Source organism: Meriones unguiculatus, chromosome 18, assembly GCF_030254825.1.
Source record: "Meriones unguiculatus strain TT.TT164.6M chromosome 18, Bangor_MerUng_6.1, whole genome shotgun sequence".
NCBI classification, from domain to species: Eukaryota; Metazoa; Chordata; class Mammalia; order Rodentia; family Muridae; genus Meriones; species Meriones unguiculatus.
In genome coordinates, this window is record NC_083365.1 from 48,163,536 (window position 1) to 48,187,820 (window position 24,285).

A 24,285-nucleotide genomic window follows, 5' to 3' on the forward strand; every position below is an offset into this window, starting at 1 on the left:
GATGTCAGCTCGGGACCAAAGTCTGCTGGAGAAGGGATTCACTCCCGGGCTACGTGCTCTAACCCATCAGAGGAGCCAGTTTCTTTTTAGTTCTTAAATTGTGGTTAAAACATACCATTTAATTTTTTTTTTTTTAGTAACTTTTGTGTTATGTATGTTTCTTGGGGTGAGGACTCGGGAGCTTCTCAGAAGAGCCTGCTAGCTGGCCAGGGAAAGATGGCGAGTGAGCACAACACACACCCCACTGCTGTGTATACCAGGAAATTCAGCGGACTCCTTAGACAGCGAACTGTTTCCAGGCAGCTTGAGGAGCAGCCCCTGCCCCGAGCCACCTACATGTGGGATGCCCCTTCTCCCCTGCTTCCCTGGCCCCAGACCCCCTAACTAAAGGAAGAACCCCTGGTACAGCAGGATGGGGGTCTCCGGGCCAGATTCTTACCTCATGCCACTCTGAATCCCAAAGCCACAGCTCTCGTTAAATACTTTGAGCACCGTGGCCGGGAGGTACCATCCATCTCAGCCGATAAGAAGGGAACAAAATTGAAAGCCCCAAGCAAGTATGGAGGGCGGTCAAAGATCTGGAAGGTGGGGGCTAGAAGGATTGGAAAGAGACAGTTGGAGGTTCCTGGGTGAAGTGGGAGGGGAAGTTGTGGATCATATCAAGATAGATCATCAAAGAATTTTAAAAGGATATTCTAGTTTTTTTAAAAAAATATAGTTCTGAATTGCAGGTTTGTCATTTCATTCCCACTATTCCTTCTTTATCTTGCCTCCAAAGCCAGGAATATCCAGAGCCCATTACCTATCATTCGGAAGGTCCCCCAAATCACACTCAGACAGTACTGCACATTTTTATTTACAGAAAACACAAAGCATTTCAATTTTCATTTAGCAAACTGATCCACATTTTTTGTCTTTTTTTTTTTTTTTTGGCACAAAGAAATATCACAGAGGGACCCCAAGATCAATCGGAAACGTCTAAGATTCATTAGCCATCCAGGGTTAGCCACAAGACTCAGACAGACAAGCTCACCACAAACCAAACAGAAAGAAAGTAGTCCCAGTTCACCTCACAGTAAAACCCTGCTCACCACCAGGCAAGGGTGTGCAGGAGGGACAGGCGCCCTGCTCCAGAGGAAGGGGCGACTGTCTAGGGCGGGGGAGCAGGGATGGGGAGGGGCGGGCCCTTTCCCTAACCTGGGAGAGGTGGTCCCTTTGTGTCCATCCTCCTACCTTGAGGAGACAATTGCAAAAACTAGAAGTTGTGTGCCGGGCCGCCTCTCCTCGTGTGCCTGTGCGCACGCGTGAACGTGTGAGCGGGTGCCTGTAAACATTGGCCCCATCCGAAGAGAGACCCAACGTCCTTGTGTCTGAACGGGGTGGGGGGACATAAGCCATATCACGTGCCCTCTGCCCCAGTGATTCCCCTCCAGAGACATAGTGCAAATTTCAGGGGCAAAAAGGGGCAGGAGGAAGGGGAACGGGCAAGGGCAGGAAGGACGCACAGCTGGTGTGGGAGGGGCAAAAGGAAGGGGAGCGAGTAGGGCACGGGGAAGGACACACAGACAGAGTGGGAGAGGGAGGAGGGTGGAGATTGGGTAGGGCATGAAAAAGACACGCGGGGTGGAGAGGGAGGAGGGAGATAAGGCAACAGTTAAAAAACGGCCCATAGAAGGTCCACATCAGCAAAACCAGCGCCACCTGCCTCCCACGCCCGCCATGCCCAGGTCACAAGAATGGGCGGAAGTCGCGCTCCTCCACGAGGCTGATGGCCGGGTTCTTCAGCTCCTCTTCCGACTTGGCCATCTTGTAGCCCAGCTGAGCCAGCACCCGCTGGCAGGCGTTCTGGGCAAAGGCCACGATGTCATAGGAGAGGCGGAAGCGCCACTTCTCAGCCGTGGCTGCAGAGTTACGCACTGTGCCAAATTTGTGCTTGCCCAAAGTGGGGTCGCCCCGCGTATTGTTCTGGATCCAGCGCGCCACGTGACCATCTAGGGGGATACCTAGGAATTCGTAGATCTCTTCTGTTTTCTTCATTGGGTTTCTGGCCAGGTCCTCATAACGTACCAGCATGTACTTGCCCTTGAGCCAGGAGGGCCGCATGAGGCCGGTGGACACTGAGCTGGAGAAATCCTCACACACAGTGGTCAGCTGTGTCACGTCCAGGTTGTAGGGCTTCCTCCCCGTGCCGTACCAAAGCCGCCAGAGTCGGTAGGTGTCCCGGAAGGTCTCGCTCCGAGAAGCCAAGATGCCACGAGGGTCTCTCACCAGCTGGATGACCTTGAGGTTCAACCTGGGGTCTTCCACCAGGGCCCGCAAGTCGTTCACTTCAGGCACCCGCACGGTCTTGATGGCCACATGGCTGCGCTCTCGACAGGCCTCAGCTGCCAAGGTCAGGTTCAGCAGGCCGCACTTGCGCACGCAGTCCCCTTCCTCCAGAATCAGGTCAGGGGACCCTGGAGGGTCGCACACTGGACGGGAGCAGAGGACCCTGCTGGCTCCTCGGCGGAAGACCCTGTCGGTGGTGTGGTTCACGGGAGGTGGTTTGATGTAATTCTCCAGAAAGTAGAGATCGCAGTCATAAAGGCTCCTCAGCAGGTCCCGGCTGGCGCCCAGCATGACCCTGCGGTCTGCGGGGCTCTTGCCCTGGGTAAAGCGGGGAATGAGTGTGTTCTGGACGTGGTAGAGGGGCTCAAACAGGTAGAAGACGTCCATGTGCTGGTTGAAGAGCTGGCCCACGAAGGAGGAGCCGCTGCGTGTGGTGGCCAGGATGAGCACATGGGTCTTCCTGGAGAGGTTATAGGAGAAGGTGGGGCCTTCCTCGCAGGGCCGCTCTGCTAACCCAGTCTCTGTCAGCCCAGGGCAGGTGTGGAAAGATTTGGCAGTGAACGTGCGGATGGCTGTGTACTGGATGGCAATGGAGGCCAGGGCAAGGAGGAGGACAGCCTTCCAGGAACATTGCATGGCTGGGCACCGTCATGGGGCTGCTGCTCCAAGGCACGGGGTCTGTGGACAGAGGACAGCCAAGGGTTTAGTGCTTCGCACAGCCAAGAGCCGCCATGGGATCCAAGAGAACACCCAGCTCCTGCCCAGTGTTCATATATCCCCTAGGACCTACAAAGCCTGCACTGGACTGTCGTTTTCTTGGTGTCTCCTGGGAGGTTCAGAGAGCTAAACAGACAGACTCCTTATGCCCCAAGAGCTAAGTGAATTGTGGTTGCAAAGGCCTCCTATAGTGAGCTCTGGTTTCCCTAGCCCAGCCTACCTACTATGTCAAAGCCTAACTCCAGCAATATCCATACTTTGGGGGGAGGGGGTGTGGGGTTGGTTCATGCCACACCCTGACTTCTGCCAGCATCTCCTGGATTATGGACATCTTCTAACCACACAGGCTGATGCCCACCTTCCCAGACAATGGTCTTTCTCTCCATCATCTATCTACCCTTAGAAGAAGGATACACACCAGATTCCTCCCCCCAAACACAAGTCCTGGAGAGCAGGGGCCCCTGTGCCCCAAGAATTCTGAGTTGACAACAGAAGCCAGCTGGGCCAGGAACTGTGCACATCAGGCCATGGCCTTTTTATCTTGCAAACGAGGGAGCCCAGCTACCTCCAAATAAGGACCACTATGCACCTGAATTGTTGTAAGTCAAGTGGCCTGGAACAAGGGCAGGTCCCAGAGGCTGCTGGGATGCATCTCTGCCCAGAACTCAGGGCTTGTTTCTGGCTGCAAGGCAGTAATGTTCGGGGCCCAGAGAAACAGTCTCTGGCTTCTCCAAGCCACTCCTTCATCTCTTTGGTCCACAAAAGGGAGAATCGGGAGGGGCCACAGGAAAATAGAAAAGGGAAGCCTATGCCATGGGCTCACAGCATGCCCCAAGCATCTTGCAAGGTGACCCAACAGATGCTGCCTCAGCCACCAGGTCCTGAGAAATGCCAGGGCTGCTCACAGACCCAGTGCCAAGGAGCTCAACACTTAGCAAAGGAGGACTGCTGCGCAGTGGAGACTGCAGCCAGTGTCTCAGATCTAGCCTGGCCAGGCAGTCCAGTGATCTGCACCTCAGCCCCGTGGCTGCTAAGACAGTGGACAGGATGGGCTCGGGTTCCAGTACGCCTCTCGTTGCCCTTCTTCTGTGCCCTACAGTCTGCCCCGAGGCCATGAAACGTGACTTTCCCTGCTCCCGAATTGACTGCTGACTCGGGGCTCCAGCTGATCTAACACTACCCCTGAGCCACGACACCCCGACTTCCCAGCTGCAGCCTCTCTCACCCACCCCCACCCGCCCCTAACAAGCCAGGATCCCTCTGCCCATTCCGGGGCTCCTGTGGGCAGGAGCTGGCCAGCATGCACGCCTACGTGTCTGAGGCGGCAGGTTCAGACGGATTCTGTATTAGAGATGAATGGAAACAATCCTGACCTTCTAGAATTCAACCGGTCCTGTGATGCAGGCCGATCGCCCCAGGCCTTCAGGTCGAGAAGGTCGTTCCAAAGGAACAGCTGGGGACAGGGGTCTTCTTCCAACCATATGCAGCACACACAGCAGCTACCTGAAAGCCAAAGGCACACTTTACCAAGCCCAAGTAAAACACCTAAGCCGGCACAACTTTAGTTAACTCCTACTGAGCGCTCACTAAGGCTTTTACCCAAATGACCAGGTTTGCTCTGTAAGCAGGCATCACCCACAACAGTTAGCAGCATCTGCTGCGGCCTAAGATCTGCTTTAAACCACCACCACCACCCCGGAACCTGTATACTTTCCCTCCGAGACGCAACTGTGTGCCTCATACTTTGGCACACTTGGCCTTCAAACATGCACCAGGCTCTGTCCAGGCCCATCCACAAATCAGCACGGGAGGGGCCAGAATAGAAGGGTTAAGTTGATGGGTTCTGAGGCTTGGAATGCACGTTCTCCTTTTTGCCATCAGGTCTGTTTGTTGGTTGGCCCATGGCTGGTGGGTAAACTTGTATCCTCTCTGTATATCCTTCCCACAGTCTGCTGTGTGTCCTGACACCTGTAGGGGACATGTAAATGGACTCCATTTCCCAAGCAAACAGAGTTGCCATTTTGGGTACCCTGTCATTCCTAACAAACTGCTCTGGGAATGCAGAGCATTTTGCATGCAGGGGCCCACTCCTATTGCTCGCATTGAGAATTTAAAGACTGTTCCATGGCTCCAAGTGGGAAGTAGCAAGTACTTGAGTCCTTCTGCATCAGAGTCAGGCCACTGTTCTAATCCCTTCACCGCTGGCTCAGTGTCTCAAGGAAAGAAAGCAGAGCTGTAAGCTTCACTTGCCTGTGGAAAAGCACAGGGCCTGGGGCCAAACTGGTCATCCCTACTGAGGCTTGAGATCTGGGAGCCCTATTTAAAATGTGAGACACCGTATCATGTATAGGAATTGGCACAAGGTCACCACCAAGAGGCAATTAATAGAGGAAGCCTTATAAGTCCAGATTCTTGGGACCTTCTCAGTGTGATCTAAGTCACGGTCTAGACCACACCCATCCTAGTCCCTGTGGCAGAGGACTCTGCCCGTGGAGGGAAGGCTGAAGGTAGTGGGAGCCCTCTATCTTGAGTCCTAGCCAGGTGCCTCAGGAAATACCACGTCCTTTCTTCAGTAGTGACATCACTAAACTCAGCTGTGTTTCTTCAAGGGCATCTGCCGGAGGTCTGAACCAAAAGACACTGACCAAAAACTACATATGAAATGATACCAAGGAAAGTGGCACTCCCGAGGGACCCCTACTCTCCCTGAGTGAGTGTCCACCCTCAGGCACGCCCACTGCCCCCACCTCCAGCCTCAAGGCTATGAGGTCACCAACTCACAACCAAAGCTACAGCAGCTTTTCCAAGTTCATGCCCCAGGTAAGGCGAGATCCCAGGCTATGTGCTCTGAAAGCCATGTTCAAATCCACTTGTTGGATCTGATCCAGTCCCACCCCTATTTCATTCCCTTTGGTTTGCATCAGGACAGGTTCCCTTGGACCCTGCAATGCCAGTCAAAAGATAGAATACACGCTGAGTTTTCTTCAGAGGACAGCCGTGCATCCTGCCCAGGAGGGGACGGACGGTTCAAGCTTGTTACCCCAATTTTCCTTCCCAACTCACTTGGAGAGACCCAAAGCCAGGTCTAATAGCTGAGGTCGTGCTCAAAGCCATAGCTCCCTATGGCGAAGAGACTCTTCTTCCCAAGGAACAGCGTAGGCACTGGGGGGCATAAGCTTGAGGACCAGCTGAGGGCCATGTACCCGCCTTCCAGGAGGGCAAAGCCAGAGCATGAGAACAGGAGGGAGGATGTTAGAGCCCCCTGAAAGTGCTCTGCTATCCTGCCAGCCTGGCACAGTCAAGTCCAGAGCTGGCCAAAGGTCCTTGGTATGCTGGAGGCATCTGCCCTGAAAACCAAAAGGCCCTGGGACCAGGTCCTGTTGTTCCCAGGCAAGCCCTGGCCTCTATGAGAGATATTTCTCAATAGCCCGGCCCAGAAGCCAGACTTGGAGACCACATCCCCTCCTGGGTTTCCAGTAGCTTTTGGCATGGCCTCCCTCATTGGTGGATCAGACCTTGGGCACAGGAGCCCAGAATCCCACCTTCTTGTCAGAAGACAGAGGACCTGGTGACCAGCCAAGAGACAGCTCAGACTGCAGAGTTGTGGTCAGGTTGGGAAGGGAGAACGCTGCACAGGGAAGCTCTAATTTGCAGCTCAGGGGTCAAGCCTGCCAGTCAAAGGGCATACCACTGGCATAGCACCAGCTGGGTCTGAGCTTCACTTCCCCATCTGTAAAGGTGGCCTAAGCAGAGCGCTGGTTGTAACTGACTCAAAGCATTTATTCATGCCCAACATTAGGACAAGACTCTGCCTTGTGTTTGACAAGTGACGTCTGGCACCAGCACCGTGGCCTACAGCTCAACTGTTTATGTGCTGGGAGCCTCGCCTAGATTTCTGAACTTTGCTTTTTGTCTTAGGGAAGCACCTCAGAATGAATTACCTGTACCTTTAGAGTCTGCTCTAACAGAGAGGGACCTCTGTAGGCTTTGCCCACCACTCCCCCAAAGCACTTACTCGGCCAGAATTTTCTGTGTTAGGCTGATGTGATGGTATTACTGCTTCCCTCTAGTGGCCAGAACTGGTAGTACATCCTGCTAGCTCTATCTTTTTGCTGTGTCCAGAATTCAGACCTAATGGGAAGCCCAAAGGTGCCGTGATGGATGGAGGTGGATGGATGTTGCAGATTGCAGTGAAGTGTGATGATGGCATCTCCCTCTAGGTTCTGGATTTTGATCCGTGGAGATACTATACCTCATCCACACACCAAGAGGCAAGCAACAACAGTCCGACCTACACCCGGCCCTCACACTGCCCAGGCTGGAGAAGCAGTGTGGAAAAGAACACCACTGTCAGGAGTGGCCTGCAGCTTTCTGCCTGTCTCCAGATGACTGGGCCAAGCCCCATAGCTCTTAGTACCTGGGGTTTTCCTCAGGTCCAGTAACAAGGACCTCTCTGCCTGAGGGAGGACCCATGCCATGTCCAGGGCCAGCTGAGGCCATGTTCACGCCAAACAGAGGGAATCCCCTATGGACTGTGGAAAAATTCAAGTCACTCTCCAGAAGAAATAGTGCTCGGTGTCTCTGCTCTCCCCCTACCAGCCAGCAGCCCCAGCCCTGATTGCCTTTCTGAAACTAACACCATGGACCCTAGGATCCAAGGGCTTTGCCCTTAGCCGAGTCCCCCTCCCCACCCTATGGGGATCTTGGAGATCCACAGTGAGTCTGTTTACCTTCCCTGTTCCACAGGCTCCTTGGAGACATCATCCACCCTCCCAGAAAATGCCACCTGTGCCCGGCTTTGCAAGCATAATTTGAAAGTGTTTGGGAGCTCCTGAAGCCAGGGCATGGGCTTCTGCTCCGCTGAGCATCCTGGGGCTGTCCTTCTAACTGATTAAGGCAGAGGGTGCTCACAAAAGCAAGCCAAAAAAAAAAAAAAAAGTCAAGAAAATTACAAAACATGTATGTCCAGCTGTGCCATTTGGTTGGGGCACACAGTGCTTGAACCACCCCTGGAGCCTTGTGCACTGTGCCAGTATATGTGGCTGCCTGGGAAAAGAGGAGCCAGGAGCCTACAAAGGAGTGGGCACAGCCTACGATAGGTTTATGATTATCTGTGGGAATACAGTGACCTCATCCCCACAGAAGAGCTGTCTGAGGACAGGGTTGATAACTGAAAATCATCCCTGGCACCTTGCAGATTCCTTCTTCACCCTGGTGACACTGCCTATCTGCCCGTCCCTCCCCAACTTTCAACATATCTGGTTAAGATTTCCTGTGTTCGAATTAAGCATTAGCGCTACTTGGGTAGACGAGAGGCCCGTTGGGTTGGCTGGACCTACAGCAAGCATTGGGCCTCAGAGGCCCAGAAGGCTCTGCGGGAAGTAGCTGAGGCTACGCCGAGACAGGTGGCATTTTCCCCCAAACGCTTTTGAAACAGCACAGAGAAGAGGGCACAGGGAGCAAGGAAACACAAGCCTGAGTATCTGCTACCTGAACAAAGCCAGGACACTGGGTTCCAAGGCTCCGGGGCACCACGCAGACATCCAAGCAGGGGGCAGAGGGCTTGGGCAGGGGCGAAGTTTAGCTGCAAGGTAACTTCAGGAGACGACATGTTTAAACCTGTTTAGCCAGCCCTGACCCACCATGGATGTTTGCTTAGTTAAGGCTGAAAAAGCAAAACAGCCAGGCATTTTTTTTCCCTTCCAAGGAAAATTAGGTGATGAAAATGAGGCAGAGAGAAAACAAGAGTGTGGACATCTGAAAGAAGGAGCCTTGTCAGTTAATAAATGCCAAGTAACTCATGGGTTTATGAGTTAGAACTTCCTGGCAACCAACGAGAAAAGGAAAATAACTTACTTACATGCTTCACTAGATCTATGAGGTAAAAATTAAAGCACGTGATCGAAAGATATCTGGCTAATAGGTGCTGGGATCACAAGATCTCCCAAAAGGTCTCCAAAGCCACACAGTGCCATGAACCCACGATCCCACACCTAACAAAACCCAGGGACAAGTTCCCTAGGGCTGCGTCTTGAAGTGCCCTTCAGAATATTGTATGGAGAACACAGAGTGACCTTGCAGAAATGGCGACCAGTCCAGGGGACAGTGGAGGCAAAGGGCTTCACTAAGGTCTATGGGTCTGCCTACAGGATCTGCACGACACAGCAAGGTATTTTGTGCCCAGATTCTGGGGTCCTTAGGCAGAACTAGATCCTCTTTTGAGTATCCCCAGCAACAGGTCTTAAAGCCAGGCTTCTCAAAGCAGACCCAACTACACAAAGGGTCACGAGTCCTTCATCTTTTCACGGTAGGCAGAGCCGCCTAGCACGCTGAGATCTCCACCCAGTCATGAGAGTTAGCACTGACACTTCTGGCTGTCTTGAGCCTCTCTCTAAAGTTGTCAAGGGTACTGGAGGAAAGACCTGCCTGGGGAGGCTGGGTGGAGGCCTCATTTCAGCTGTTTGATGGTCCAGAAGCTTTGAACCAGATGGTCAACCTCTGCCGGCCTCTGTTGCTCCAGGGCATGAAATGAGAGAAACAGGGCATCGCAGCCGGAAAGCAGGAAGTGGAAAGCCAAGGACAGGAACAGTTCAGCAAAGTCTACGTGCAGGTAAGACTCATGAAGGGGTGTCCACTGTCATGAACTCAGGGACTAGCCTGGACCACAGCAATCCTCACAGACATGACTTGAGTCCCACCTGCAGGGACCTCAGATGTAGGGGAAGGAAGCAACTTTTGTCCTATGTCTGCTGGTATGGGAGCAAAGTCCTCCCTGCTGTGGGGTGAGGGGCTGCCCTCCCGCGCTGACACAAGGGCCTAGTGTACAGTAACCTGAAAGGAGAAATGAGTCAGAAGGCTGGTCCCTGTCTCAGCCAGACCAGCCTGTGGGAGGCGGAACTACTGCCCCAGCACTAGACGGAAAGGCCCCGGTTTCCTGCCACCCCCCTCAGCACAGCCACAGCCAGTCCAGTTGGAATAGTACTGAGGCCCCACACACTGGGTCCCAGCGTGGTTTGGGACCCAACTTCAAGGATGAGAAAATATCAACAGAAGCCTGAACACCCACAGCTGTTGCCCTGCTGGCGGCTGGCGGAGGCACCTCCTGTTTCTACAGCCTTAGATCCCCATCTCCAGCCACCTGCATGAGGCCCATCTGCCCTGTGTGCACAAGAGATGGGGGCTGGGAGAGCAAGAGAGGACGGAGCACCAAAGCTCACCTGAGTCTTGAGGCTTAGGTGGGATGGAGCCAATCCAAAGAGATGACTTCGGGCCTGGATCCCACAGAGGGGTGCTCTCCCAGATGAGGAGCAGAAGGGCTCCCGCAAATGGGAAGGAAGTCTGACAAAAAACAGCTAGTCTACGGTGAGGCCAGGATACCCTTCAACTGCTGTGACCCAAACCCTGGTTGCAACCACAGGGCTTAAGGCTCAGGCCACACCTAAGAACACCAATCAGCACCAGGACACCCAAGGGCAGGTGCAGGGAGTACCAAGGAAACCACCCAAACAGGTTAGTGCTGATCATGACCTCACCATCCATCCTTAATCCAACACCTACTGACAAGACCAGGTTCTGGTGGTGTCACTCGCTGGGGACAGGGGCTGCCCTGTGGCTCTTCCTGAGGGTTCCCCGGCATGCGAATGGATCTGGCTATCTTAGTGCCTCCCAGTGCTCACCCTTCCCTGCTGAATGACAAGAACACAGATGATCACAAGTAGATGTGGTTCTTGCTACCTTCTCTACCCCAACTCAAGGCTCTGGGGGAGTTAAGACCTGGAAGCGACAGCCCAGGACTGTAACAACGCTCTGCAGCCAGAGAACATCAGCAAATGACTTTATGACTTCTAGGCCTGAAATTGGACAGACTGAATACAGGGCTTAGGCTCAAGGCCAAAGGGGCAACCCTTATCTCTACACCTAGAGCTTGCCAGGGAAGCTGGAGCCAAGGACATGCCTGTGTGTCTCATTTGCCACCTCTCCTGGGTGACAGAATAGAGAGGCACCACACTCTACCCACACTTGTCACAAGTAGAATGAGCATCTCTGGCCACTATGGACAAGGACCTCTGAGTAATGTGTCACGTAGCTGTTCCCCTAGGACAGCTAGAGTTCAGAACCATGGGTGGCTGCCATGTATCACCCTAGGAGACCTTCGGGGAGCTGAGGGTGCAGACACAGCTGTGTCTACTTCTCAGGTAAGACTCCGAAGGGTTACATAAAGGGCCAGAGCCATGTCTCATCGGGTAAAGGTGGCTGTCACCCAGCCTCGTGTTCAGAAATTACCCACATAGCAGAAGGAGAACCGCCCACAAGTTAGTCTCTGGCCTCCTCTCAGAGCTACAGCGCAGCCTATACGCAGTATGTGTGCGCGCACACACAATGAAATTAAGAATCTGTAACTCCCTCTTTAAGGAAAGACCCTTTAGGTGGATGGATCACACAACTCAGACGTAGCAGAGTACGCTGCGGCAGCCTGCCTGTCAGCCTCCTTTCCTGACCTCCCCCTGCACTGTCTGGACCTCCCACTCAGCTTTCCTGATCCTGCTGACCCATAGTGCACGCTGAAGCAGCACAGGCAGGTGGAAACCAGGCCTACAGTCTCCGGTAGTCTGACCCTCTCTGAGCCCTGCACACAGGAAGGGAAAGCCACGCCCGGTTCATAGGACTCAGTCAGGTACAGTGAGTTCTCAGCACTGGGATGGGTCTACAGACATCGCTCAATTAGTACTATCTTCAGAATACTGTTTCCTATACCCTGCAGAATCCTTGAAGGATAGCTCGGGGATCTCCCCTCCCTCAGTGTTGAGCTTGGGGCACCTGCACACTCAGAAGCCGCTAACAACTCACTGGCACCCTAGAGGCTCCAGAGAACAGCAGGGCCCGGCCTCCCCCATCACTGTGAAGGAGGCCATGCTGCCAGCGATCCCCAGCTCACCGCCTTCCAGCTCTAACCAAGGAACAAACACAAAGAGAGAATCTCTAAACATTTAGAAATCGCGGGAACCCTGTGCCCCCACACGGCACCATGGGGATTTATAAAGAACAAATCATGCCTGACAAACTTGATAGCTTTCCTGATAGAATTACAAGACTGGTAGATGAAGGAAACGCAGGCAGGGTAATATATCTTGATTTTTAGCAAAGCATTTGATACAGCGCCTCGAGTAATCTTACAAAATTAATTCAAACAGACTTGGCCCTCAGCTCTTGTCATGGGGCCTAAAGGCAGGAGGAAGCACATCCCAGGAGTCCCGAGCAGGGGAGGCAAGGCCATGGGCAAGGCCTGGAAGGCAAAGAGTCTGGGAAGGGGGGCAGGGCTACCGGTGTGTGCCAGGCCACATCTTATCTAACATCTTCATTAATGGTCCTGAGAGAGGGAGTAAACAGTCTGCTAATGAAATTTGCAGAGGATATTAAATTGTAAGGTGCTGTGAACACCAATGAGGACAGCCAAGTGGCCCGGAGAGACGCAAGGCAAGACCCAGATAGCTGCCAGGGTTGAGGTGGAAGTGGAGGGGGGGAGGTGGAAGGCACTTGCCAAGCTTCTTGGAGAGCTCCGAAGAAAGAGGGCATCCCCCCCCAGGTTGTTATACAGACGCAAGAGGTCACGGCTAGCTTAGGCTCTGGCCCGGCTGAGCAGGCAAACCCCAGGAATCTTATTTTGGGCATCTGTAAAATACAAGAGCCAGCAGATAGCTCCCTTGTAGCTGACTTAGCTGGTAGGGGTGGGTGGAGGGAGTTTAGGGAATTTGGAGCAGAATTCCCCAAACCTTCTAAGAGGCGACTCCCACACCCCCGCCCCTGTGCAAGCCATGGAGGGGCTGTAATGAGAAAGGCTGTGGAGAGGAGGCTCCGCTTGTGTGTCACTGGCAGCCTCAACCTTCCTAGGCAATGCTCCCCGATGCGGTTGGGGCTAGCTAGCACTGTTTAAAGAAACCTCTCCCTGCTCCACTGACCTAAGGACTGTGCTCTGGAGTCCCAATTCTCATAACCAGATGGACCAGCCTCCCAGGATGGGGGGAGGGGGGAGATGGAGGTTGAGCTCTTCTCTCTGCCACAGCATGCCTTTCTACCTGTACCTCCTCTGTCCTAGCCCCAAGAAGCTCATCAACCAAGCCTCCCCCAGGATGGTGAAGCAAAACCATGTGGCCTTGGAGGGTTTCTTCTAACAAGGTTCCTGGACAGGTAGAGTCTCACTCAGATAAGAGCCAGGCTGCAGAGTACCAGGCCGAACAATCCTAAATAAATCTCAATGCTGACTCCCAGCAGCGCTGCCAGGGCTTCAGAGGACCATTTTTCCCAAGCAGGCCAGCCCAGGCAGATGCCATACCACCAGCTGGGGCACAGGGCAGGGGGCCAGGTGAACCTCTCCCCGCTAGATAGGTAACCATGGTCCTCTCCAACACACAACAGCACTGCAGTGTGTGCTGGCCTTTAGGAGCCTATTAGATGGGGATTCTTGTGGCCTGCAGTTTACAGAGAAAGAAACTGAGGCATTGAGAGGTCACCTACCCAGAAGATCCATGGAGGGTCAGTTGCAGCCTGCAAGTGGCCCTCGAGGGAGAAGACTCTGTGTGCAGGTGGAGAGAGGCAGCCTCTCCTCTGGGGAGGCCAGCGCCTTCCTTACCCATCCATCATTCCAACCAAAGGGAGTTGGTCCAGCTCCACCACACTTGTGGAGCCTGATTTTACTATATGTTTCCCTTCCTCCCCCCAATGCCGCGCTACACCGAGTCCTCTGAACAAGTCTGTTTCCATGGAAACCATACAGTGACTCAGGGCTTCAGGACCTTCTCTGAACCAGATTATGACTGTCAAATGCTCCCTCCTCACACCAGTTCAGACACCCAGTGTGCAAGGATGGGGCACCGCAGCTGGGCAAAAGGGACAGGGGTGGGTGGGGTGGGGGACACAAACTGGGCATCACTGAGAACCTGACACCCAGGGCTCCTGCAGACTCAGTGGAACAAAGATATACCCCTCCTTCTTGCCGCCTGACTTAGTCTCTGTCCTGGCACCCTCAAGGCCACCCTCCCTTTGGAGCTAGGCCCCTTAGGAAAGGGCACAGAGAATCGGTAACCTCCTTTGAGCCAGAGCCCGCACTGAGCAGAAGTGACACAGGACCAGGGGAAGGGGAGATATGCTAACTGAGGGTGCTCAAAAGGAAAACACCAACCCAAAGCTTCACAACCTCTCGGCAAAGAGGGAAATTTGGATTTGGAGTCGGGGGTGGGGAGGCAGTCTGCTCTGAGAGGAGGAAGCAAGGCGTTAGGGGAAGGATGGAGTGTTATCCCAAAGCTCCCAGCAGCACTGGGGGGGGGGGGGTAGTCAGCAATGGCTTCCTTTCACTTTTGCACACCCTTCGGCTCCCCACAGACGCTGTGGCCTGGGCTGGGTTTGAACCTTTCGCCCACCAAGATCAGGGACAACAGCGAGCCATGAAAGTTTGCAGTGCCAGGCTCCTGCCAGGGTCCAAGACCCAAGGGCACCCGCTCCCTCCTTTCCCCAGCAGCTCCCTGAAGACCCAAGAGGGCGGGGGGGGGGGAATAGAATAGGTTGGAAGCTTGATATCTCCCTGGAGAATCCAGCGTGTGAGTCATGACGGTAGAAGCACTTTGAAAAAGAAACAGGGTCATCGCGATGCCTAGAAGTGTGGTGCCTGCTGTGGACTGGAGCCTGGGAACTGCCTGCCAGGTAAGGTCTCTTTGTGAGGCAGCCAAGCCCCACCTAAGGGGCTGCGGAACCAGGGAAAATAGCCCCGGACCCCATCTATCTGCCTCTTACACCTACCGGTATATCTCTAGCTTTCCCAAGCGGTTCCCTGCCCAGCCGGGATGCCTGCCTCCTGCCACCATCCTAGGTCCCTTCTGTCCTTAGGTTCCAGGAGATACAGTGGACACGTACCTCCCCTGTCCCAGCCTCAACCTCTCAAGGATCGGCTATAACATCCCTGGCACCTGGACCCCCAAAAGCCTTGGTCTCCAGGAGCCTCTTGCTGAAAACAGTTAAGTCCATCAGGAAGCCGGTACCAGGAATGCAATCCCGAGAAAGGGCAGGCCTGTGGTAGGGAGAGGTGAGACACCTGAAATCAGGCCAAGGTGCCACCCTAGCAGGCCGTGAGGTCTCACCTTCCTTCCTCAGACAGCTTGGCCTTTGAACCCATGGACCCGAGCTCAGGCCACTGTCGATTGTTACTGTAAAGTCAAACACTGCGTCCCTTCCTGGAGCCTGAGAGAGGCTACCCAGTCCCCACTCCCTGTTCAGGGTTGTTTTGGCCTCGCGCGTGGGGCTCTGCACCGTCAGGCAGCCCCAGCCCATCACAGCATAGTGGGAGCCAATGCTGGACCGAGGCTACTAGCAAGAAGCTGGGACAGCGCTTTGCCTCAGGGTGGAAGCCTGGTTAGGAAAGTTAGGCACTGGAACCTCGGGGTCTCTGGCAGCCTCGGCTGTTCCGAGTCTAGCGGGCTGGAAGACGGTAAAGCCGGAGCAGACACCCGAGCCCGTTCCGCAGCAGAAAGGCAGCCCCCGGCCGACGTTCATCCCAAGTTTGCCGCGGTCGCCAGATAAGGAGGAAGAGGGCTGGGGCGAGAGCGGGTGCTCCCAGGCTACCAAGCCCGGCCGACGCCTCCCAGCGCCTAGTACTCTGCGGTCCCCCGGCACCGCCACCGCCTCCGCGCACTGCCGGCAGACACCGGCCCCCAGCTAGGGGCGTCTCCCGCCGCGCCCGCACCCCTCCCGGCCGCTGCGGTGCAGTCAGCTCCTGCTTGCCCCGGGGCCCGCGGGGCCCGGCCGATACCTGGTGGCGGGAGCGCCGGGAGCTGCTGCAGCGCCCAGCGCCGGCTCCATCCTCGGTCTGGAGTCAGGCTCGCCGGGGGCCCGCGGGTGGCGGCGGCGGCGGCATCCTCCTCCTCCTCCTCCTCCTCCTCCTCCTCCCGCGCCCTGCTCCTCGGCCTCCCTCCTCCCGAGCCTCTTCCTCCGCCTCCGTGCGTCCCTCACCGGCCCCTCTCCATGGCCCGGGGGGCGCTAGCCCAGGGTGGCTCGCTCCGCACAGTGCTTTCTCCTGAGCAGAGCGAGAAGGCGACCGTGGGCCAGAGGGGCACAGGCCAGGGACCGGGACCCCGAGCACCGCAGCCCCAGGCTCCGGAGGAGAGCAGCCGCCGTGGAGGCCGGAGTCTCACGGAGCACCCTCCTCACGTCCGCGAGCCGAAAGCGGCGGCGGCTACTTCAGCGCCGAGCTAGCGGGTGGCAGGCGCTGCGGTCCCGGCTCCACCCCCAGCGCCGCCCGCCCCTCCTCCGCCCGACCCCGTCAGCGCGCGCCCTCCCACCCCCGCGCAGCCCCGGCGGGTAGCGCTGGGACATCCCCTCCAGAAGGGCTCCCGGGCCAACCCACCCGCGGGCCGGGGCAGCCACGCCCACCCCCCACTCCACCCACCCCGAGTTGAGGAGGCCAAGCAGCTGGAGCACCTCTTGGCCGACCCTCTCTCCTGCACCCGCCACTAGCGAAGGCAGGGCTCGCCAGAGCCTCTGGGTACCCAAGTCTGGCTGCAGCAACAGCCTGACCCTGGATCCCAATCGCCATCCTTTCCCCAGCCAGGGCAAGCCGAGACTCCCGAACCCAGAACTCGAGTCGGTTTTCCACTACATACCCCTGCCTCCCTGTTCCTGCTCTTTTCACTACCACACCCCCACCCCCACCCCCACCTCACCCCCGCCAACCAAGAAATGTTCCACTTGCCCCAGGTTCTGTCATGCCTTTTTCAGCAGGGGCCTGGTGGAGGTGGCCGCCCGCCTGCACCCCTCCCGCTAGTCCAACACTGGAGTTCCTCTGCGGGAGGAAGCCTTCCACCCTGCCCAATCCCTTCCTCCTGAGCTACATCTGGCTTCCCAGGTGAAAGGCCGGCGCTTGAGAGACCAGGCTGGCACCGCTGTGGTCCCTCATCCTCCGCACAAATATTGACGGAGCATCTCCTGCAGAGGTCATAAGCACCAAGCGCTAGCTGGTGGTAATACAGCAGACCCCTGAGCTCTCACTGTGGCCCGGAGGAAAAACAAAGTGAGCCGGCAGAAGAATGTCTGTGGCCCCTGAGCTGGAGAGGAAGAAAACCCCGCTTCTGCCTGTCCACCACCAGGGCCGGGCCCCACCATGGCATTTTCCCATCTGAAGATCAGTAGGTAGTTTGCAGGCCTCTGGCCAGGAGCTTGTCCAAAGGCAGAGGTAGAGCAGTGGGTTTCCATCTCCACCATCCCTGAATTCTCCTGGAATCTCTCACTTCCACAGTCTGTCCATCCATCACGCCAGACATGGGTGCAGAGGACAGCAGGGCTTTTGAAAACGAGGCTGGAGTTTCCCAGGGCAGAGAAGCCCTTGTGGGTTTGCTGTATGGCTGCATGATGCAGATTCTCTGTGCCTCAGTTTCCTCGTGGGAAAATGGAGATCTTATTTCCCAGGGCTACTGTGAACACCAGATAGTAAAATAGATGTAAAGCACACGGTGCTTAACCACTTTAGTCGCCGGTTTTGGAGTGGATGTTTACTTGCTAAGAAAGGAATAACATGCCTAGAGATCATCTGGGAGGCCGCAAGAGTCATATCTTCAGAGAAGTCTCCACGTGGAGCCTGATGGCATGAAGGTCCCTGCTCCAAGGGTCCCAGTAGGCTAAGTGGCCATTTATCTTGGTTACAGTTGGTTACAGTTACTTATCTTGGTTAGGAGTTGCCAACTCCTAATTATAAACTCCTGTCCCCCACCCTCTCCCAGAGAAGGCAGCTAGGGTTGCCTTTCCTAGGTCCTCCAAAGCGGCAGCTCCAGCTCCCACTCTACTTCCCCCACTGCAGCCAGGGCTGTAGGGCCCGTTCCCAACCCCAACATCCAGGTGGCCACATAGGTTCAGTTACCCGGTCACCCAACAGTAAGTGGCTATGTTCTGAAATGCCCAAGGAGAAAGAGCTGGCCTCGAGGGAGCACTCCAGAGCTCAGACCCCTCCCCTTTCTCCCGGAACAGCCTGCCTCCCCTCCCCAAGGATGAACCCGAAGCTCCTCTTTCACCCAGGCTAATCCTTGCCCGAATCTAAGCTAGACAAGAAGAGTCAGGGCTTAGGGCCTCCTCTTTCTTCCACTCTCAAATCCCAGCAACTCATTTTTCAAACTCTGCTGTATTTCGGGTGGAGGAGGGGGGTGGCTAAAATGTAAAGACAGAGTGGAATTGGGGGAAAATATAAACTCTAAAAAATAGACAAAGACCTGGTCTCAGAGGCACCATGTCTGTTTCCAGTTACCTGGGATCTTGCCACGTAACAAAAGCCTGTTTCTCAGGTGCCTACTGTGTGCAAGGCGCCTTGGCAGGTGCTGTCCAGGAAGGGAGCATTTCGGGGAAAGCAGCAAAGGCTTTGCACTCAGGAAGCCTGGCTCCCACAACCATGAAACAGCAAATAGTTATGGGGTGGGGGGGCAGCTGGAGAGGTGGCTCAGCCATTAAGAGCACACATTGCTCTTGCAGAGGACTCCAGTTCTCAGCATCCATTTCGGGCAGCTGACACTGCCTGTGGCTGCTGCTCCAGGGAGCTCCAATGCCCTCTTCTGGAAATCCACTCTTGTGCACAGACACTTACACACATAGACATACTTTAAAAATAAGTTTTCTTTTTAACTTTAGAAAGAACATTCACTGAAAATGTGAATTTTTTTAAGGGTCCTGGGAAGTCAGAGGGAGATAAAGCCTTGTAGGATCATTCAGGAAGTGCTTCCTGGAGGAGGAGGAGGAGACTTCAGGAACTAGTTTGTAGGATGGACAAGGCATACAAGGCAAGGGAGGAAACAGCAACCGGCCTGACTCTTTGACCTTTGCTAAGAGGACTGCTGGAAGTGACTAAGGTCTGGGCTCTCCTCTGGAGCTGGGCCTTGGGGTGTTCTCCCCTTGGAGATTATTTTGTTGGCTCCTCAAAAGCAGCCTGATGTGAGAGGGACTGCCATTCCCACTTTACAGATGAAGAAACTAGGAGCTGAAGGAGGCCTGTGACTTGCCCAGGTAGCAGAACTGGTAAGTCACAGAGTAGCCACGCCAGGGTCTCCTACTGGGGGCCACACTGGGCCAGCCTGGCTCAAGGAAGTATCCATGGGAGGAACAGGAGGCCAGGTGGGTAGAGAGTGGGGCTCTCAGCAGCCCCTAGACAGAGGAGCTTTCTCCAGTATCTCTCCTAGGCCGCCCAAGAATTCAAAACAAGGTGTTTCCTCCTCTTCGCCAGCATTCTGCTCTCAGAGGCAATTGGAAATTTGTTAAGGGATTTGGGGCTTGGGATCTTGTCATTTTAATCTCTTTCAAGTATCCATGTGGTGGCAGTCTGTGCCACCCACTTTTTTATTTCAGTCTGTTCTGGGAGATTGATGGCCCAGGCTTTAAGATGTGCAGCAGAAGTCCTCCACTCCCCGTGTCTCCCTGGGATGCTGACAAGACTACCAGCTTGCAGAGGGCAACTCCCAGCTGTCCCCGGACTCCAGGCCTAAACAGCTTTGGCACCTGTAGAGAAAACCCTAACCACAACACCCTGGGTAGGGCAGGTAAGCCCAGCAGGCCTATCTCACTGGACATAGGAAAGGGCTCTACTGAGGAAGGCCGCTCAGTTGAGAACATGCTGCTGACCACACTGGGGGCCAGAGAGGGCACTTGACTTACCCAAGGCCACACAGGAGATGTACCTAGCGGCTACTCCAGTCTACAGCTTCCTAACAGAAAGGTTTCTTATACTTGCCTGCTTCTGCTCCAGCTTCTGCCCAGATTCAGGCGAGTTCCTTTTCTGGATCAATTGAGGGAATGTTGCCATGGTAGGAATGAAACAAGTATTTGAAACCTTACCTGTGAATGGCCACAGGCTAGACCCTCAGAATTATAGCATGTGGTTGTTCCCTGTGCTTCTCTGGGGCCAGAAGTCGCCAGACCTGGTGAGCTCATAGCTTCAGAAGGCCATGCTAGACTGAAAACACTTTACTGAGTCCACAAGTCCTCCAGATGAGGCCCCTTAGAAGCTGCCGCCCCGCTGGATGCAGAGAGCTGTGAATTCCTCAGAGGGACACACTGGGCCGTCCCCAGACCACCAGCAGCAATTCAGCAATGTGCAGCGGAGGTGTTCTTCACTCTTGAGGAGGCTTGAAGGGTGTAGGATGCAGGAAGGACACCATCTTCCCCAGTGCCCCATGGCCCAAAGCAACAATGCTATATCAACCTACAGTGACCTCCCTAGCAAACAGCCTGTCCTGCTGACAGCTGTAACCTCTAAACCCTGGTCTCAAGTCCAGGCTGAGGAGCCCAGGACAAACGTCTTTGTCCTTCTTAACTGTCTTGCTCCTTCAAGCCACTCCAACAAAAAGTCCCCCTCCTTCCTAGTTATAGAATCAAGTCCCTCGGGGAGAAGAGAGGAAGCCACCAAATCCTGAAAGGGAGGGAACAGAAAAGTTAAAGGGCTTTGCTCTGGTCAGGAGCCAAACAAAGACTTGAACAGCCATCTTGTGACACACTTGCTACTCAATAGCTCCCAGCACCACCCTGACCCCAGAGGCTCTTGGTTTCCCTGGGTCTGATAGGGAAAGGGAGGTAGAGTGATCCACACTAGTAATTAGAACAGAAGGAGCAGACTCTAAGCTCCCTATCCTCCAGGCTCTATCTTCCTTCCTTTGCCCTCACGTGGTCCAGCAAACTCTTGCCAAGGTAAGTGGTATCCAAGTCCCTTAAGTTCCCGAAAGGAAGGAGAGGTCAGAGAAGGCCAAATGTCCACTTCCTTCTGAGGAAGAAGCGTGCCCTGAGGAAGAGCCTTTCCCAACCCACTTTTGCCAGCTCTTGCCACACTCAGCCCTGTTGCCCAAGTGAAAATTCAGGGGTCTAGCTGGGGACATAAGTGCTCTTGGGACCTGGAGTTCCCCGAGGGCTACCCCACAGCCTTCCTGCAGCGGGAGTGGAATTACAGCCTCAGGCCTAGCTTCAGCTTATTTAAGCAGGCTCCCGCCATCACCACCACACATCTGGGGCCAGAGCCAGATCCTGAGAAGCCGGCCTCAGAGCCCTGAGGAGGCAAACACTCTGACCCAAGACAGCAAGGTCTGTGGCTCTGCGACCCTGCCACTGAACCAACAAGTTGGTTCTGTGAGCCTCTCAAGGGCCCTGAGATTAAGAAGGTGATGGAAGTTAGGAACTTATAGCAAGAGTATGGGCTGCTCTTAAAATTCCCCTCCTGGGTAGTTCTTGAGCCTCTCTGAGGCTGTTTCCATGGTGAAGGGAGGCTGACACCGGGAAGACAGGCTCCTGGCCACATGGATCCCTCCTCTGCGCCTGTCCGCAGTCCTGGACGAGACACTTGAGCACAGAGTATGCAGTCTAGCTCAGAGCCTGGCAGGTGCCAGAGAGAGACTGAAAGCAATACCAACCTCAAGCCCTATGGACAAGGCCTCAAAGTGGCAGAGTTAAAAGGAAGGGGCAGTATCTGGGTCCAGAGAGTAGTTCAAGAGCTTATTCTGGAACTATCCGAGGCCACAAGTGCTCCGAGGCCATGCTCTAGGAATAAGAGCTACCTAGAACAGCCACCGACTTCCTCACACTACAAGCCTCAGAAAACATGATCCTTATGTGATAAGCCCATTTACTGATGCCTTCTCCCCGGCCTGGCCCCTTCCAGTCTTACCTCTTACTTGCTCATTTGTCCACCTCCTGCATCTCTCATCCCCTCTTGCTCAAGGGAGCGTCAAAGGGGTTTGACACCTTCTGGTCCCAATTCCACCTTGCAGCAAGCCTTGGCTGGGGTGGAGAAGGCTGGAGGCCCTCCTGGAACATTCTCTGCAGGCAGGGCAAGAATAGGCATTGCCTCCAACAGGCATGAATGGGGGGGAGGGGGGAGCCAAGAGACAGTGTTAGAGGGCCATTTCTGAAGTCTTGCTCATGAATCCTTCATCAGGGTGACCCGGAGCGCTAGCCCCTAGTGCCACACTGGAGTAGTCTGGGATGCTTCCTGTAGGAGAGGCCTGGCAATGGAGGTCTGGAGCTGCTTTCACGGGACCCTCAACTGACTGACCACCCTTACTCATCCCAGGAGAGAGAAGGGCAAAGAAGATATCCGCTACTCATGTATCTTACCTGGACTGAAGTCCCGTATCTTGGGGTCCCAGTTCAGAGGCCGTCATCTGGACTGACTCTGGAGAATGAAGCCAGGAGGAGCTGGGACTCTCTCCCTTCTTCAACTGCAACTTCAGCCTCCCCATCCAACAAACACAAGACCCATATCATCCAGCTCCCTCAGGGTCCAAACCTCCTCTCCATCAGATCCAGATCAGATCAGATGCAGGCCCAGAAATGCCTGGAAGGCTGGGGAAAGGCCTTCTACTGTACTCAACTCCATGCAACCAACGTCACAAGAGACCAACATGTCCAGGAGTCCAGAGTGTAACGCTTAAGACACCCACCAAGGACATCTCCCATTCCTGAGTCTTTAGGGTCACCTGGAGGCTCTTCTGACCAATCGCTGAGCTTGGATTACAACATCAATACCATCCAATCCAGTCTCCACAAGGGCTGCAATGACTAACCATTGGGAAATAGTAGGCATACAGTCAAAGCACCTCCCTTGCCAGGCCAGGAGCTCAGAATCTCTCCCCTTCCTCTCTCTGAAGAATAGTTGTACCCCCTGCCAGAAGTGGCCAACTCTTGGTCAGGAGACTGAGGTCACTTCTTCCACTGGACAGCCCAGGCCTAGTCACTGCCAATACCTGCATGGCTCTGGGAACTCAGCCCAGGAACAATGGGGCCATTCACTCCACCTAGCCTGTGCATAATGACCCTCCTGGCCTGTCTTTGTGCCTAGACTATGTATTAAATGTGTATACATGCGTGTGTGCATGGGGGCGGGGGGGGATAGAACTGAAGAGCCCAAACAGAGACAGCAGAAGGAGCACCAGCCAGGAATTTGTAAGAAAACCAGTCACTTTTATTGAGCAATTACTATATACACTTATTATCCTCACAACACCCTGTGATTCAGTTCCAGTATAACACCCCAACACATATTTGTTGTTGTCAGGGCCTTGTGCATGCTAGGCAAGCACTCTACCACTGAGCTACATCCCCAGCCCTTATGCCACATTTGAAATAAAAGAAGACAGAGATGATAGTGACTTCTACACAGAGGTCATGACTACAAAGGAGCAAAGGGGGCCTTTCTGAGGCCCCGTTCTTAAAGGTTGCAGTCACATGGGTATGCACCTCTGCAGAGGCGCACTGTGTGAACCTCTGAAGAACTGTGCAAAACAGGAAAAAAAAATAATGGTGCATGTAGCAGCCACGGGATGGAACTTTTTCCAGCCGCAAAATTAAATTTCCAGCAAGGAAGTGTTTTGGATACTCACATAGGTCTCCTCAAATAGTCCATTAAGTGGAAAAGAGCAGCATGCAAGATGTTGTTTTGCAGAGAAATATGCAGACACATATTCTAAAATGCCATCTATACATGTCTGCCTGTGTGTGTGTAGATCATTTCCAGAAAGAGCCCCAGAAACCACGACTACTTTTGGAGAGAGGAGCCTTCTGGCCCCAGACAGAGGCAGGAAGAAACATTTTCACAGTACAGCCTTTGCTTCACCATGGGAGCAAATCACTTATTCAAAAATGAAGGGAAATTAAAACAAACGATCAGAGAACCTAAGTTACAAGTTCCCAGCTATTATCCCAGTGGCTTTTGTACATTTGAAAAAAATCAATAAATATGTTCACACAAGTCTTACTGGCTGTGGTTGCTCACTCCCCACCTCCCCGCAATGGTCAGGGTCCACTGCAGACTATCCAGGACCCACATTGTGGCCAGGAGATGGAACCAGTTTGAAGCACCAGAGTATCTACAGGCCCCATAAAGCCGAGCAGCCCCCACACCCCTGAGTGGGATGTGTTCTGTAGGATGCTGATATTTCATCCTGGTTTTCCAGCTGAGGGTGACTCCCCAGGTCACAACACACACAAGTGGCTTGGAGCCCACATCTCTGCCTCCTCCTTGATGTCTGCAAACAAACCCCAACTAACAATGGTCTGAGCCTGAGGAAGATCCAGAAATCCAGGCTGAGAGGCTTATAGGAAGCTGTGATCCTAAGCTAAGAGATAGGGAATGAGAGTAAAGGCAGAGGGGCTTTTGCTGACAACAGCTGAGTACACAACTTCTTGAAAAGATCAAGTGTGACTTTCTGTTCTATGTTCAAACCCCACTCCCAGCAATGT

At 54.3% G+C, this 24,285-nt stretch overlaps 1 protein-coding gene and 1 long non-coding RNA gene across 5 annotated transcripts; one reads left to right on the plus strand and one right to left on the minus strand.

Annotated features, from left to right (window-relative positions):
- Window positions 1-839: 839 nt before the first annotated feature.
- Window positions 840-15,977, minus strand: Chst1 (carbohydrate sulfotransferase 1). Its single transcript, XM_021639334.2, has 3 exons — window positions 15,842-15,977; window positions 4,419-4,548; window positions 840-3,006 (listed from the first exon to the last, which is right to left on the minus strand). Exon 3 carries the CDS (start codon window positions 2,962-2,964, stop codon window positions 1,729-1,731), a length of 1,236 nt encoding a protein of 411 aa, XP_021495009.1. The 5' UTR covers window positions 2,965-3,006; window positions 4,419-4,548; window positions 15,842-15,977; the 3' UTR covers window positions 840-1,728.
- Window positions 14,213-24,285, plus strand: LOC132649088 (uncharacterized). Of its 4 annotated transcripts, none has more exons than XR_009587517.1 (5): window positions 14,213-14,739; window positions 14,923-18,917; window positions 19,030-19,083; window positions 19,384-19,601; window positions 21,983-24,285. It is a non-coding gene; the product is annotated as an uncharacterized LOC132649088 (long non-coding RNA). The 4 variants fall into 4 exon arrangements; XR_009587519.1 differs by having other exon boundaries at window positions 19,411-19,601; XR_009587516.1 differs by having other exon boundaries at window positions 14,923-19,083.

Coding starts and splice junctions, on each gene's coding strand:
- Chst1 (XM_021639334.2), bottom strand. CDS start 2,964: ATGCAATGTTCCTGGAAGGCTGTCCTCCTCCTTGCCCTGGCCTCCATT.